Here is a 14,993-nt window from a genome sequence, read left to right as displayed (position 1 = left end):
GTTCTGCCTGGAGGTGCAGCCAACCAGCCAGCTCCCCAGCCCTCCAGGGCTGAGCGGAATCCCATTAAACCTTCCTAATGACAAACGCTCCAGCAGGCAGGCGGCAGGCAGGGTGAGCGATTGCTCCAGAAACCAGCCAGATGGGAGTAGGCGCAGGTGATTGTTTATGAGACTTGGGCCTTTATTAGAGATTCAGCCCGGGAAGGGGGGAGGCTCCCTTGGAGTCGGGCTTTATTTATTTTCCTCAGGTCCCCATCCCTGCCAGCCGGGCACCCCCCAAGCTGGGCTGGTCACCATCAAGTGGGGGCGCGGGGGTTGGGGCAGGCATAAGCGCTTCTCCCACAACCCCTCGACTGGACTCTGGGCCCCATCCTGGCACATGGGATGGGGACAGATGGGCCACACCCACAGCCACTGAGGAGGGAGCCGCCACCTGCCTGCCACTCACCCCAGGGATTCCTTTTTCCCCATAGCACTGGACCACTGGACGCTGCCTTCCGCTCCTAGCCCCTCCCACCAGGATCCCTGCGCCCAGAGGTGCCTGGCAGGAGCCGCCTCCCCTCTGTCTGGGAGGGCCGTGTTGCCATGGTAACAGCATCTGCAGAGGGTGCTGGGTCTGGCTGCTGGACCCAAGAACAACCTTCCAGAAGCGCTAGCGGCAGTGGGGAAGCAGGCATCGGGGTTCTGGGTCCGATTCCTTCTAACTGGAGAGCAGCCTAGGAGTGCAGGGCGTTGGGGGCCGTGCAGAGGGCACCCAGGGATGGCGTGGCACACCCTGAGCTGAGAACCGCTGCAGCCAGACAGGCGCCCCACTGCCCCAAGAGTCAGGCCCAGGGAGAGGGGAGGCTTCCCGTGGAAGGATGGGCAGCCTGAACCCGGGGATACTTGGGGTGGCGGGCCACGATCCCCCTCCCCCCACACCGCCCCAGGGAGGAAATGAGACCAGCAGAGTGGAGCAGTGGTTCCAGGTTTAATCGGGGTGGCAAAGGGCGTGGCGCCACCGCTCAGGGAGGGCTCTGAGAGCTGTGGGCCGCACAGGGCGTTTGCTTTTTGCAGCTGAACAGAGGAACGTGGCGTTAACTAGAAACAATGACCCAGGGACCCCCGTCTGCCTCCAGGACCCCGGGGGCCACAGGGCGGCTCCGCTGACCCGGCCTTCTCTTCGGGACACCCCCTACCCCTGGGCCCGGGAGCCTCCCCGCCCCCGCTGCCCTTCTGAAGTCAATTCTTTAAAGGGGGAGCCTGGCAGGGGCAGCCCGGGAGTGGGGCCCCAGAGCCCCCAGACTGGAAGAGCCCCCCTCCCAGCCATTTTGGGAACAATAAATACTGTGTGACGGCGGCAGCAGGGCGGGGACGCCGCGCGCCTCACTCCGTGCGCAGGATGATGTGGATGCCGGAGTCCGTGAACACCGGCCCGCTCATCTCGCCCGTCCGCAGCGCAAACGAGGCGTCTTCAAATGGCTTCTGCATCTGACCTGGGGAGCGTGAGCGACGGTGGGGGGTCAGGGCCAGGCAGGGGGACGGCAGATGGGGCCGCTGCCTGCGCGTGTCCACCCTCGTCCCTCATGCGTCACCAGGTTTATGGCCCTGTTACGGTGCTGGGCGGAGGCCCAGCTGGGGGCGCGGGGCCATTACCGAGGCCCTGGGAAGCCGACGCAGCATGAGGGACGGCAGGCAGAGCTGCTGCCGCTGCTGTGCGCCGAGAGACACATTCTGGTAGAAAACTCGTCTCCCCCGGCTGCGTTCCCAGCCCCTCCCACACCACCTGCCCCATCTGGCGCCCCCACCTCAGGTGCCTGCACACCCCACCCCCACCTCATCCTGGGGAGGAGGACGAGGAGGAGGAGGAGGAGGAGGAGGAGGAAGATGAGGCGGTAGTCTGGTTTCCTCACCTGCGAGGAGGGTCAGGTGGGGGACTCTCGGGGACATGCCCGGGGGGCTCCCCGACAGGAGGAGAGGCACACGACAGGATGCACCCACCTTGGTGGGCCCTGATGAGACATCTGTGCGGGGACCCCAGGGGCCCACAGCAGGGAGAAGGATCCGCACCAGCCACCCAGTGCGGGCCCTGCCTGCCCCTGCAGCAGGGCAGCCTCCGAGGCGGGGACTGTGCTGCCACCTGGTGGACCCGGAGGGCCCGAGTGGCAGAGGCCATCCCTGGCAGCGCCCATTCCCGCGCACCTCTGCTGAAGGCACCCAGGTCTCCCCTGGCCTTGGCCGAGCTGCAGTCGCTGAACTGTGAGGCCAGAGACTCAAAGTCTTCCTCTCCAGACTTGATCTTCTGGATGTAGCCTGCGGACACAGGACAGGGAGAGTTCCACGCAGGGCAGGGCAGGGCAGGGCAGGCCTGGACAGAGGCTCCAGGGTGGGGGGGAGCTGAGCCGCCCTCCCACACGCGTGCACACACAGGCACAGCACGGCCGCCCACTCCCCACACACGCACGCTTGGGAGAAAATCTACCTCCGAGCCCCGACGGGGCAGAGAAGGACAGGAGGCCGGAGAGGGACTGGACCCCACGGCAGGGAACTGAGCCCCCCGGCCCCTCGGGGCAGAGGTGGGAGAGCTGGGTCCTCAGCGCGTGGGCCTCAGCCGTCCCATCCTCAGCCATCCCATCCGCGGAAAGTGGGCGGAACAGCCCAGCACTTGCTGGGCCCCCAGGTGCCCTGTGGGGCTCCGCAAGGGACATGCGTCAGTCCCATGGACTGTGGCCCCGGGTGCAGGTGACATGACTCTTCTCTGAGCTCCCCTGACAGGGTGCGTTGGCAGAGCCCTGATGGACCCCCCTTCTGTGTGGCCCAGACCTGCCCCATCAGGTGCGAGTCTCCTGGAGGGAGGGGGGCCAGGGCTGGTGGGAGGAAGGTGAAAGGTGACTCTGAGGAAAAGGGTTCCCAGCAGAGGGGCAAGCGACCACGGTGCCACCCCGTCTGTGTGACTCACATTTGGGGAGCAGGGAGCAGGAGGACTGCGTGTGCACATGTGTGTGCACGTGGTACGTGTGGTGCGAACGTGTGCCTGCAAGAGAGTGTGTGTGTACACACTTGTCACGTGCCACAAGTGGAGGGGCAGCGGGCCACCCTGAGTCCAGGCAGCCCCCGAGGCAGACAGGTGCCTGCGGGCCGGAGGCCACCCCCCACATCTCCTCTTGCTGTGACACAGTGTCCTTACCAGTGACTCCCCTGAGTCCCCAGGGTGACAGCCCCAGCAAGCTGGAGCAGCCATCCAGGTGAGCTGGCGCCCTGCCCACCTCCCCGCCTGGCCTGGCAGCTGCTCTCCCAGGACACAGCCCACCAGCGGCAATTCTTCTCTTCGGGTGTGAGGGTCACCTTGACGCTTCCACCCATTCCTGCCATCCGACCTAGACAAGGCCAGGCCGTGACACACCTGCCTGGACCCTGTCTGAGCCTTGGGGCTCTGCTGGTTGATGTAACCGGTGCTGGGAGGCCCTGCCTGACACTGGGCTGGTCCAAACCTCCCCGGGCCCGAGGGCCTCAGACTAACCTAAATGCCACCACGATCCACCTGCCTGGGACCTTGGTTGAAATGACACGACCGCGGGAGCACAACCATAGCTGTCTGGCTGCGCATCACAGCAGCAACCAGTGTCCTGGCGTCCGATCTGCACGTCATCAGGATGTGGAACCTGCCGCCCCTGCCACTGACCCCCGCTTTGCCTCCCAGCCTGACCCCCAGCTGTGTGCCCGGAGGCCACTGTGACACACGGCATGGTGCCCAGCCCCGAGCAAGACCTTTGCCACTCTCCTTCCGGGTGCACTACGCATCCCAGGACAGAGCTGGCCCTGCTTCTTTCTGCCTGTCCCTGGACGCCCTGGCCGGTGCCTCAGGCAGCTCTGGCCGTCACTGTGAGGCACTGCCTGGTGCCTGTCAGACAGGGACACCGATGCCCTACAAGGCCCCAACCTCCATTTGGGCTACACGTTGCTGTGGCTTCTGCCTGTAACCCACCCCCGCCCCCACTGGGGCTGCTGGGGGTCCCCCTGGGCCACATGCATCCATCGGCAACTCCTCCCAAACCAGATGGCTCCTGCTCTCCCTGGACTTCTGGGTATCCCCTGCCTCCCTCCTGTCTGGGCCACAGTGAGCAGCTGGGGATCCTGGTCACACAGTGTCCCCCGGCGTACTCACCTGTCTCTGGGAGGCACCAAGCACCTGCGGAGCCAGGCCCAGCCCCAAGCCCTGCACCAGCGTCACCTTGCTGCATCCCAGCAGCTGGGGCCAGAGCCGCAGCCGCAGGGATCCCCGAGCCCAGACAGCCCGCATGGGGTTCTCACACACACAGTGTGCAGCCACCGCCACTCCAGAGAGAATAAAAGCCACGCTGTGGCCCCCGCCCCATACTTCATACCACCCACATCTGTCTCCGACTAGCCAGCGCTCTCAGAAAACATCCTGCTTTGACAGGAGCCTGGAATGACGGTTTCTGCTTTCTCTTTAGGATACGGGGTCTCCCTGTGTTGCCCAGGCTGGCCTCCAAGTCCCGGGCTCAAGCGATCCTCCTGCCTCGACCTCCCCAGCAGTTTTTAAAAGCGCTTTCTCTCCAAGTTCCTCTTCCTCAAGGCTGACCTTCGGGGGTCTCGTTCTGTGTGTCCCTGAGCTGTCCTCACTTCAGCCTGTGCCTGCCCCCCCCCACCACGATGACATCCCTCCCACCCTCCGCCCTGCTCTCCCTCCCCAGCCCCAGGCCTTTGAGTAAGTGTCTCTTCCAACCTGAAACTCACCTGCTGCTCCCTGGTCTCCCGGAAGCCCTCCCTAAGCCCCCCGGTGGGAGATGCCTCCACGTGGGCGCTGCATTCACTGCCGTCCTGTTTGTGGGTCGCCCGCCTGCCTCACAGTGGGAGGACAGGGCAGCTGGGCCGGCCTTGTTCACTGCTGCAGCCCCAGAACCCAGCACTGTGCACAGAGCAGGTGCTCACGAATGCTCAGCAGTTCATGAGTAAATGAGACAGAAATAGGCCACGGGGAAGGAGGGAGACAGGGGCAGGCATGCCAGAATCTCATGCCTTCTCTGCACGAACCGCAGGTTGCAACGCTAAAGCCACACTTCCCGGGCCTCCCCTGGCCCTTTCCGACCACACCAACACCCCTCCCCGAGACAGCGCCCATGGAACCCTGATCCAACAGGGTTCCAGCCTCGAACCACTCAGACCCAGGGCAGCCTCTCCGGGAGCTCTCAGTCTGGAGCAGGAGCCCTCCGCCCGCTCCGAGGTGTTCAGGAGCCGCAGAAATGTACGCAACCCAGAACGGTGCCAGTCTCTGCTGGCAGATCCAGGCCAGCCTGCTCACGGCACATTCCCCAGGCCAAGGACAGACGGGTTATGGGGCCAACTCTGGACTCCAGCTCATGGTTCAGAACCCAGCTCTGCTGCTCCTGAACAAGGCCAGTCTGGTAGGTGACTCTGCCTCTTGGGAGCCTCACTCAACTGGCCTGCAAAATGGGCTAACAGTGGCTCCCACCTTGGAGGGCTATTCCGAGGGGTGAATGAGTGACCAGTCGAGCAATGGCTGGCACAGAGCAGGCCCTGGACAGATCCGAGCTGTCCATCCATCTATCATGGACTGAATGTTTGTGTCCCCGCCAAACTCATACAAGGAAGCCCTAATCCCCAGTGTGGCTGGGGACTTTATGGAAGTAATTAGGGTTAAATGTGGTCATAAGGGTGGGGCCCTGATCCAGAAGGATTAGTGCCCTTGTAAGAGATGCAGAGAGCCTGTGCTCCGTCCCCACGTGAACGCGGTGAGCAAAGGCAGCTGTCTGCAAGGCAGAAAGTGGGCCCTCACCAGGAACCAAATTGGCTGGAACCTTCATCTTGGACTTCTAGCCCCTAGAACTATGAGAAAATAAATGTCTCTTGTTTAAGCCACTCAGTGGCATTTTGTGTTATGGCAGCCACAGCTGATACACCATAATGACTTAAAGAATTTGGAGACAAATTCCCTGCTCTGCCTCACTGAGTCAGAGTCTGAAGCCACCCAGGCACCATGGGGGAAGAGGCCTGGTCAGAGAAAGAGGTGACAGGATGAGGTCCCAGAAGACCCAAGATCCAGCAGGAGGGGCCCAGAGTGACCTAGCCCGAGGCCAGCAGGTTGGAAGGGTGCCACTGACCTTGGAGACACCGATCGTGGGGTGGGTATGTGGGGAGGATGCTGCTCATACCCTGGGCCTCCCCGGGACCCTCAGGCACTGGGCATGCCGGGGTGGAGGGATGGGGAGCCGGCGGGGAGGGCTTCTCCACGGCCCGCCCTCCTCAGGCAAGGACACCGGCAATGACACCCTCGGATCCCTGCCAGTCTCTGGCTGCAGCCCAGCAGCTGCACAGGAACCGCTGCTGGGAAAAGGAGCCTCAGCAGAACATGTGGAGGCTCTGGCTGCCACGGGCACTCTGTCCCCTCAGGGCAGAGGAGGAGCACCAGATCTAAACGGGTACTGCCAGCTGAGGAGCGAGCTGCCCAGATCGTGACCTCCTGATCGCCTGGCATGAGCCCAAGCCGGGGCAGAACAGCCACTTCCATGGAAGAGAAAATGAGGCCCAGGTGCCGGATGCTCGCTGACATTGCACGTGAGCATTTGCTACCGAGAGCACACCACGCGGAGGCCGTCTCCCCTTGCCCTCCTAATGGCTTCCAAGGGGGCCTGCCCAGCAGGGGGAGGTCATGGTCTAAGGTCATCAGAGGCCCTGCCCAGAGCCCTTCACACGGGCTGCGTGGTAGCAACGGGGGCTGCCGTGAGCAGAGGCCCTGCCCTGACCCCAGCTCCTCCACCACACATGCCTGGATGACCCAGGTGGAGCCTCTGCCGTGTGGAGAGCAAGCGCCAGCCACTGAGCCCGTCCCTCCTGGATCTTCCTTGTCCCCATTCTACAGATGAGGCAACTGAGGCCCAGAGAACAAAGATACCTGCTTGAGGCCACAGCTAGCACTGGAATCCAGCCCCGTACGACCTCAGGGCGGGCCCTGCTGTTCTGCCCTGCCCTGTCCCTCTCCACAACACCCCACCCACCTAATCCATCACCTGATCCTCCGGATCTGCTCCCCCTCACTGCTACCTCCACCCCCAGCCCCGAGTTCAAGCCACACTGCCTTTAGCTGCGATTCCTCCCACAGCCTCCACCAGGCCCCTGGCACAGGCAGGCGGGTGGGGCTCCTGCTGACATTCCTGATAGGCCTAACTGCCTACCAGGCACATCCCACCGATGTCCCCCCCTCAGCAGCCCCCAGCCCCCCGCCCCCCGCCACGTGGGCCCCACCAGCCACACACCTGTCCAACCCAGAGACGGGGGTGGCACCCTCACCTGCCACTCCCAGTCCTGCGCCCACCTGCCTCAGCCTCCTGCCATCTCTCCCCAGGATCACCCTGAGCGGCTCTGTCCCCGGCCTGGCTGCTCGACTAGCCCCCAGGCCCTCTCCCAGCTGCCCCTCAGATTTAACGAGTCCCCTCCAGACCGCGCCTCTTCCCCAGTCCCCTCTACCAGTGATGGTGCCACGTGCCACCCCATCTCCAAACGCCCATGACCTCTCGCTCACTCTTGTGGGGTCCGGAAGCCTCAGAACAGGGACCACTAGAGCTGGGAGGACCCAAGAGGTCATCTGTCAAGTCTCTCTGGGCTGCTCCCTCCCACTTCTTCCTCCTCCCCCGGGGCAGCCAGACGCCCCTGACCGCTTAGCTCTGGGACCCAGCCAGCCTGGGCTCTGGGCCTTCCAGCTTCCCCGGCCTGTCACCTTCTAGCCACATGGATCTTTCCTGAAAGCACAGCATCACTGGGCTCCTCTCCTGATCCCACATAGCCACGTGTGTCCTGCTGCCTCCTGGAAGGGACCCAAACTCCTCACCTGACAAAGCGCCCTCCTCAACCTGGCTGGGACCTGCCCTCGAAGGGTCTCACCCCCTTCCAGCCCCCTGCACGTGTTCCCCCAGACTCCTGGTTACATCCCAGCCCCGGGCCTTTATTTCTGCCCTATTCCCTACTGGGAATCCTTCTAGCTTCCTACTGGCTCAGGAAACGAGGCTGTGAGCGCGAACTCTGCGCCAGGCTTGTGTTGGGGGGTGGAACACAGGGAGAAGGAGATCCAGTCCCTGCCCTCACGGAGCTCAGGAGGCTGGCTTCAAGACTGTGCGAGAACTTGGCTTCTCTTTTATGCTGTATCAAGCTAACAGGTGCCAGACACTACATGGGGATGCGCATGCACTCTGGGCTGGGCCCCGTGCTAATAATGACAACAATCACAGTCACAGTGACCGCTAGCAATTACAGAACATTCACTAGCAGGCAGGTGCTGTTATTCATGCTTTACTTGATTAGGTCAGAGTTCTCACGACCACCCTAGGAGGTGGGTCCTATTAATATAATACTAATTATACAGGTGAAAAAGACTGAGGCTCAGAGATGTTAAGTAACTTGCTCAAAGTCACACAGCCAAGACCTGGCAGAACCAGATGGGAACCAAGGCTGTCTGGGCAAGGGGGAGAGAATGCTTGTTTGAAATAGGAACAGCGCAGAGGGGTTCTAGGAGCTCTGGTGGAGGAGGTCGAGTGGATGAAGAAACCCCACATGCGTGGTCAGGCAGAACTTCCTGCAAGAATGGAAATGTTTTATATCCTCGCTGTGCAAGATGGTAGCCGCCACCTATGAGTGGCTTCTGAACACTTAAAGCACGACCAGGGCAACTTCCCCCGGGATCACCCGAGCGGCTCTGTCCAATTTTTAATATTATTTAATTTTAATTAATTTACATGGAAATAGCCACATGTGGGATGTGGGTAGTGGCAGCCATTAATGGACAGCTCCAGACCAGGGGTCTGCGAACTATGGCCTGCAGGCCAAGTCCTGTCTGCCTTTGTAAATGAAGGTTTAGTGGCACCAAGCCATGACCACGCGCTTACGCACCGTGTATGGCTGCTATCAAGTTACAAAGCGGAGCTGACCGAAACTGTATGGCCCACAAAACCTAAAATATTTACCAGGCATTTTAAGTTGGCCAGCCCTGCGCCAGACTGTGGAGGACACACAGAACAGAGCAGGGAGTGGCCTCTCCCCTGGGGTCAGAATTAATTCACCAGCTCTGCTGGCTACATCTGCACTCACTACCTTTCTGACCCGCCTCTGGACCCACCCACGTAGGTGACTCAGGTCCTTGATTGATGTCATTACTCTGTGTGCCATGCACTGCCTTACCTTGCTGAATTTTCATAATGGCCCTCAGAGGCTGGTATATCATGATGCCCATTTTACAGAGGAGAAAACTGAGTCTTGGGGAGGTGCCGGGAGTCACAGAGGCACCGCTACTATTTGAACCCAGGTCTGCCAGCTTCCAAGGCTGGGTCCTCCACCCCTACCTGGCTCACCCGCAAATGCCAGATGGAAAGAGAGAGGCAGCCGTGTACACCAGGGTCATGTCACGCACAGGTATTTCTGTGTCGCACAACACCTCACCTGATAGCTGAGCAAGCTGCAGTAGAGGAGGGTGTGGTGTGACTTCTAGGACCACCTGCAAAGAGACCCCTCCTAAGACCCTGTCCCCTGACCCACTCACCGTTGATCAGCTCTAGGGCCTCCTCCTTGGTCCGAGTGATCTTCTCCTGCCGCCAGGACGAGGGCCGCCTTGACTGGCTGTGCTTGACCAGCAGGTGTGAGCAGCGGACCCTGGCGGGCTCCCCCTGCCCATTTTTGCCACCACTGGTGCTGTTGCCGCTGGGCCGCTCCCATTGGCTGGCGTTAGTGATGTGATTGAAGTAGTACACTCGCCCTGAAAGGGACAGGAGGGCAGGCGAGAATTCAGTTAGGGCTGTGCCCACAGGACACCACCCCGGACGCGAGGCCAGAAGTCAGGATAAGGGGCTGGGCTGTGAAATGCCTTCATTCAGCAAATCCACCACATGTCCACCATGTGCCACAAGCTCTGGAGACATGGGCCAATGTCCTAGGACGCAGTCCCTACCCTTAGGGAGCTAACATTCTAGGTGGGGGCAGACAGGCACTATACAAGCAAATGAGACAAGATAACTTCAATCACTGATAACTTCAGGGAGGAAATAACCCGGGGAGATGGAAGAGAGAAAGCCGGGAGACTGGGAGTGGCTCAAAGCACGCACTTAGCAGCCAGACCTCCTCCCGGGCTCAAATCTCGTTCTGCCACTCACTCACTGTATGACCTACCTCCCATGGGCCTCAGTTTTCTCACCTGTAAAATGCAGATAACTGTACCTGCCTATAGGGTCACTGCAAGGACTGACTGAGTTCACGCATCTGTAAAGTGCTTAGGACGGAGCCTGGCACGCAATGAGAGTAGGATGGCTTTTATTATCTCCATTGTACAGATCACAAAACTGAGGCCTCCCCTTCAGCATCTCTGGTAAGAGCAGCAGCGCGGGGGGAGGCAGGAACTGTATTTGCATACGTCACACCGATAAGCTCTGCTCTTAACCACTACCCGGTAAACTGTGTTGCAGAACTAGGAACCAGCATTATTGGCCACGTATTACTCAGGGAGCAAGGGGTATAAAGGAGTCAAGACTGCAAACAAGAAGCTTAAAGTAAAGACCCAGGAGATTCGGAGTGTCACTCCAAGGGCTGAGAGTTTGCCTGGGTTACATGAAGCATCGCCCATAAAGAAGGCTGCCAGGGTCTGGCTGGGCATAAACAGCAGGCCCAGAGCTGGGAAGAGCATCAGGTTTATGCTGGAGGTCCTAGCCATAGGCCAGGGATGGAACAGGGTGGCCAAGAGCACAGGTTCCGGGGGAAATGCAGCTGAACCACTGGCTGACTCTAAAACCCTGGCAATGGGCTCTATCTCCCTAACCTCAGTTTTCTCATCTGAAAAATGGGGACAAAAGAACAAGGAGATCAAACCTCACCGGATTAATGTGATGAGTTAATGTATGCAAAGTGTTCACCAGCGCCTGGGGACCTAACCACAGATGCTGGGCCTGCTCCTCAGGCGTTTGCAGGGACAGGGTCTGGGGGATCTGGAGGCAAACTGACTGGGTTCTAACCCAGCCCCTGAAATGAATGATCTTGGATGAGTTCCCTAAGTTTCCTGGTCTCTGTTTCCTCACTGGTAAAATGGGAGTGATAACTACCTACCTCCCAGAGTTGTGTAATTCAGGGAGGATTTAAAGTCCTTAGCACGATGCTTGGCACAGAGATAAAGACGCTCAGTTATTGGCATTATTATTGCTGCTAACCCTTAAATAGGGCCTGAGCACAGAGGCCACCCTCAGGCAGAACATCACCAATGGATGCTGCAGACTCAGCATTGGGTGTGGATGGTACCGGTGTTAGCGGGGGGAGGTTGTGGACCCGAGGCCGGGCAACACCCTGGGGCCACGCCCTTTGCACGGTGTTGGGGTGTCCCCCTCCCAGGGATGCCCCAGGGACCCAGCGGGGTGCAGGGACGTTCCCCCAAGGAGGCAGGTGCATTAGGCCGAGAGGTGTCAGCCATTGGCCCGGGCAGCGCCGCAGACTCCCCGGCCCCTCACCCGCCCAGCCCCCTGCCTCAGTTTCCTCTGGCTTCCCGGCTCCTGAGGCTCGCAGCAGCCCCCCAGGGGTGGGCCGGGGCCGTTACCCCGGGAACGATGCGGAGGAGCGAAGACCCCACGGGATGGAGGCGGCGGCACCACCGCGCCCAAGGGGCGAGCTCGAGCCCCGCTTCCACGGGCCCGCGCGGCCCCGCCCCAGCCCCGACCCCCGCGGCACCTGAGCTGCGGCTCATGCGCTTCTCCCAGCCGGGCGGCAGCTTCTCCTCGTCCGCCATCTTCCCTCCTGCCGCAGCGCCTGCTCCGCCTCCGCCGCGCCGCGGCTCGCCTGCGCCCGCCCGCCGCCGCCGCCTATTGGCTCAGAGACCCCCGCACTGGGGCCAGGGGGCGACGTTCATTGGGGATCCCGGCCGTCCGGACTGGCTCTCTGGCCTTATATTGGGCAGAAGCGAGGGTGGGCGGACCCTCCCACGATTTGGCTGAGCCCCGCCCCCGGCCGGCCTCGCCCCGGCCCCGCCCCGTGCTCTCCTCGGCTCCTCAGTGGTGGGGAAGGGACTCGAGCCCGCCCTTCTCAACGCCCTTTGGCGAGCGCCAAAAACGTTCCGACCTCTTCTTGGCGCCTTCGTCGCAGAGCCCTTCCGCGCGGCCTCGAACTTATTGATTGGCTAAGGAGGCAGCGATTCCCGCCTTCCTGCGCCGTTCCGGGAGGTCCGCAGGCCTCCAGGCCCCCATACGGAAGCATCTGGGTGGTGTGGCGGTAACGGCGGCAGACAAGGTACTTGGGAGCGGTGGCGGGGGCCTTTACTGTTGCCATAGCAACGCAGTTGCCTTGGAGATGAGCACCTAAGTGCCCGAAGCCTAAATCTGGCTCCTCCATCCTCCTTCTTCCCACCTGTTTCCTCCAGATGTCCAAAGCTAACCCAGCCCCTTTTACTTTTTGCAAGGCTAACCTGTTCTCTTTGCTACTGACCCAAATGCCTTCCACGTCCTTTGGAACCTGACTTCCCTTATTCCACCTCAATCTGGTTCCTTCCTCCCGTGAGGGCGACTGGTGGGTGCTGGCATTGACACTCAGATGAGAACATGAGAGGAGGTGCGGGTGGGAGGAGGATGAGCTCAGTTTGAGCCAATTTAAAATAGAGTCTGCGGAGCTCATCGGTAACTGGGGACCCAGGGCCAGGAAACTGTGGGCTGCAGGTAGATACGGAAGTCAAAGACACCAGCAGAGAAGAGTTCACCTGCAGTTCATCTACAGCACAGACCCTTATGTGACCGTTAAAAAGAATGAGGCTCAGCGACGTGAACTCAGAGGGAAACATGTACACAACAAAGTAGAAGCAGGACGCGGGAGAAGGTTAAGAGCACTCTGGAGCCAGACTTGGGTTCAAAGCCTGGCTCCAGCTACTAGCTATGACCTTGAACAACTTAACCTGTGCACTTCAGCTTCCCTATCTGCAAAGTGGGGGTAAGCAATAATACATACCTCTTCGGTTTGATGTGAAGATTAAATGAGTTAATCGATATAAACACTGAAAACAGTACCTGGCCCATAGCAAGGATACATAGATGTTAGCTGGTATTGTTTGCTGGGTGCAAAAGCAAGTCCTAGTACAGCACAGCAATGATAGTTTAAGTATGAAAACGTAACAAAACCCCAAAAATCAACAGAGAAAACTAATTAAAAAGAATGAATGGATCACTTATAGAAAGGTAGCAAAGATACAAAGCATAAAAAGGCAAGCTACCAAACAGTATGAGTATTAGAGTATGTATAATGACCTCAATTGTGTAAAAACACAATTTATATCACAGCCAATTTCTGGATTCCTTCAAATATGTTAATGACTACCACTGGTGATGCAGGTGAAGGAAGAAATGAGCAACTCAAGTTTTAATATAACATTTTGACTTTTTTATAAGCATGTATTAGCATAATAATGATCTCTCTTTTTAAAAGATAATTTTAGACTTAGGGCAGAGTTGCAAAAGCAATGGGGTTTTCATGTGCCCTTCACCCAGCCTTCACTTAGATTAGCACCTTACATAATAAGAAAACAGAAGTTCTCAACCAGGAGCCATGTTGTTCCTCAGAGGACATTTGACAGTATCTTAAGACATTTTTGGTTGTTACAAATGGGGGCAGGAAATGCTGCTGGCTACTGGTATTTAGTATTAGAAGCCAAGGATGCTGCTGAACAATTTGCTATGTACAGCCCCCACAAAAAGAATTACCCAACCGAAAATGTTAACAGTGCCAAAGCTCAGAAATGCTGTCATAGAATAATTATCAAAACTAAGAAGTCAACATTGGTATAATAATATTAACTAAACTACAGGCTTTCCCCCCACCCAATTTTTCCACTAATGTCCTTTTTATGTTCCAGGATGGGTTTGTCTGGTATTTGCTCATTAGACTGACATGATGTGTTACTGGGAAGGATATGACAGAGACCACATGCCCTTCAAGATCTGGGTAACAGGAATGCTTATTGATACCAGAGTGTGTCACTGCTTCTGGTCTCTCCGAGTGAATAAAGCAAGGACATATATATATATATATATATATATATTTATATTTATACACACACATCTCTATTTCTATGTGTCTGTACACATATTAAACAAAACCCATGAATTCACACTGATGCCTCCTACCAACTTTAATCCAGCCTCTCAGGGTTCATGCTAACCTCTCCCTCCTCCTATTTTATTTGTAACTTCTTTCTCTAGCAGCGAGCAACCTGGCTCACATTATCTACACATATTTACTTATTTGTTCAACCCTATTTGTATGTTACATACATACACACACATGCGTGTGCACAAAAGTAGTTTCAGAATTGCTAAATCAACTCCGGAACATATTTACCAACTAGAGTACAGTGTTTGTGTACAATTCTTTTTGTCTTTAGCCTTCCAGTATTCAGATAAAATATACTTTCCAAAGTCACTTAGGTCAGCTCCTTTTTTCCCTGTCCCCTTTGTCAACGGAAAAAAGACCAAACTCTGTAAAATAATTTTAAAGAGATTTACTTTGAGCCAAATTTGAGGACCATGACCCGGAGCCACACCCAAGAGGTCTTGAGCAGTGGACTCGGTGTGGCTGGGTTACAGTTTGGTTTTATACACTTCAGAGAGACAAGGGTTACATGTAAAGTCATAAATCAATATCTGGGAGGCATACATTGATTTGGCCCAAAAAGGCGGGCCATCTCAAAGCAGGGGCTTACAAATCATAGGTGGATTTAGGGATTCATTAGTTGACCATTGGCTGAAAGAGTTAGGTTTTGTCCAAAAGACCAGGAATCGGCTGAAAGGAATGTTTGAGGGTTTTTTATCTATCACATGATGTTATACCAGAATCAAGTTGGGAAGTAAACAACGTCATGAAAAACCTGTTTACTGAGATCTTATCGTTTGTAGGCATGACTCATCTGGCCTCCTTAGGAAGGAATTTTGAGCAAAAGAAAAAAATCAGAGTTTAGTCCTCAATACCCTTAGGCC

The 14,993-nt window shown here is 57.6% G+C and overlaps 1 protein-coding gene across 1 annotated transcript; it reads right to left on the bottom strand.

The window, feature by feature from the left end:
• Positions 1 to 974: 974 nt before the first annotated feature.
• Positions 975 to 11,906, bottom strand: PIN1 (peptidylprolyl cis/trans isomerase, NIMA-interacting 1). The gene is made up of 4 exons (XM_012641474.1): positions 11,710 to 11,906; positions 9,548 to 9,760; positions 2,182 to 2,292; positions 975 to 1,475 (listed from the first exon to the last, which is right to left on the bottom strand). The coding sequence occupies exons 1-4, from the start codon at positions 11,765 to 11,767 to the stop codon at positions 1,366 to 1,368; spliced, it is 492 nt and encodes a 163-aa protein (XP_012496928.1). The 5' UTR covers positions 11,768 to 11,906; the 3' UTR covers positions 975 to 1,365.
• Positions 11,907 to 14,993: the final 3,087 nt, after the last annotated feature.

This window comes from Propithecus coquereli, unplaced genomic scaffold (assembly GCF_000956105.1).
Source record: "Propithecus coquereli isolate 6110/MARCELLA unplaced genomic scaffold, Pcoq_1.0 Scaffold164, whole genome shotgun sequence".
Lineage (NCBI taxonomy): Eukaryota > Metazoa > Chordata > Mammalia > Primates > Indriidae > Propithecus > Propithecus coquereli.
The sequence above is the reverse complement of the archived record's forward strand: the minus strand, read 5'-3'. Positions and strand labels throughout refer to the sequence as shown.

Bases quoted from the DNA above. Each gene is read 5' to 3' on its own strand.
- PIN1 (XM_012641474.1), bottom strand. From the start codon at position 11,767: ATGGCGGACGAGGAGAAGCTGCCGCCCGGCTGGGAGAAGCGCATGAGC. The intron at 9,761-11,709 runs GTGCCGCGGGGG...TGTCCCTTTCAG, and splicing joins GCGCATGAGCCGCAGCTCAG to GGCGAGTGTACTACTTCAAT. The intron at 1,476-2,181 runs GTGCGCGGGAAT...CACGCTCCCCAG, and splicing joins CCTGGGTGCCTTCAGCAGAG to GTCAGATGCAGAAGCCATTT.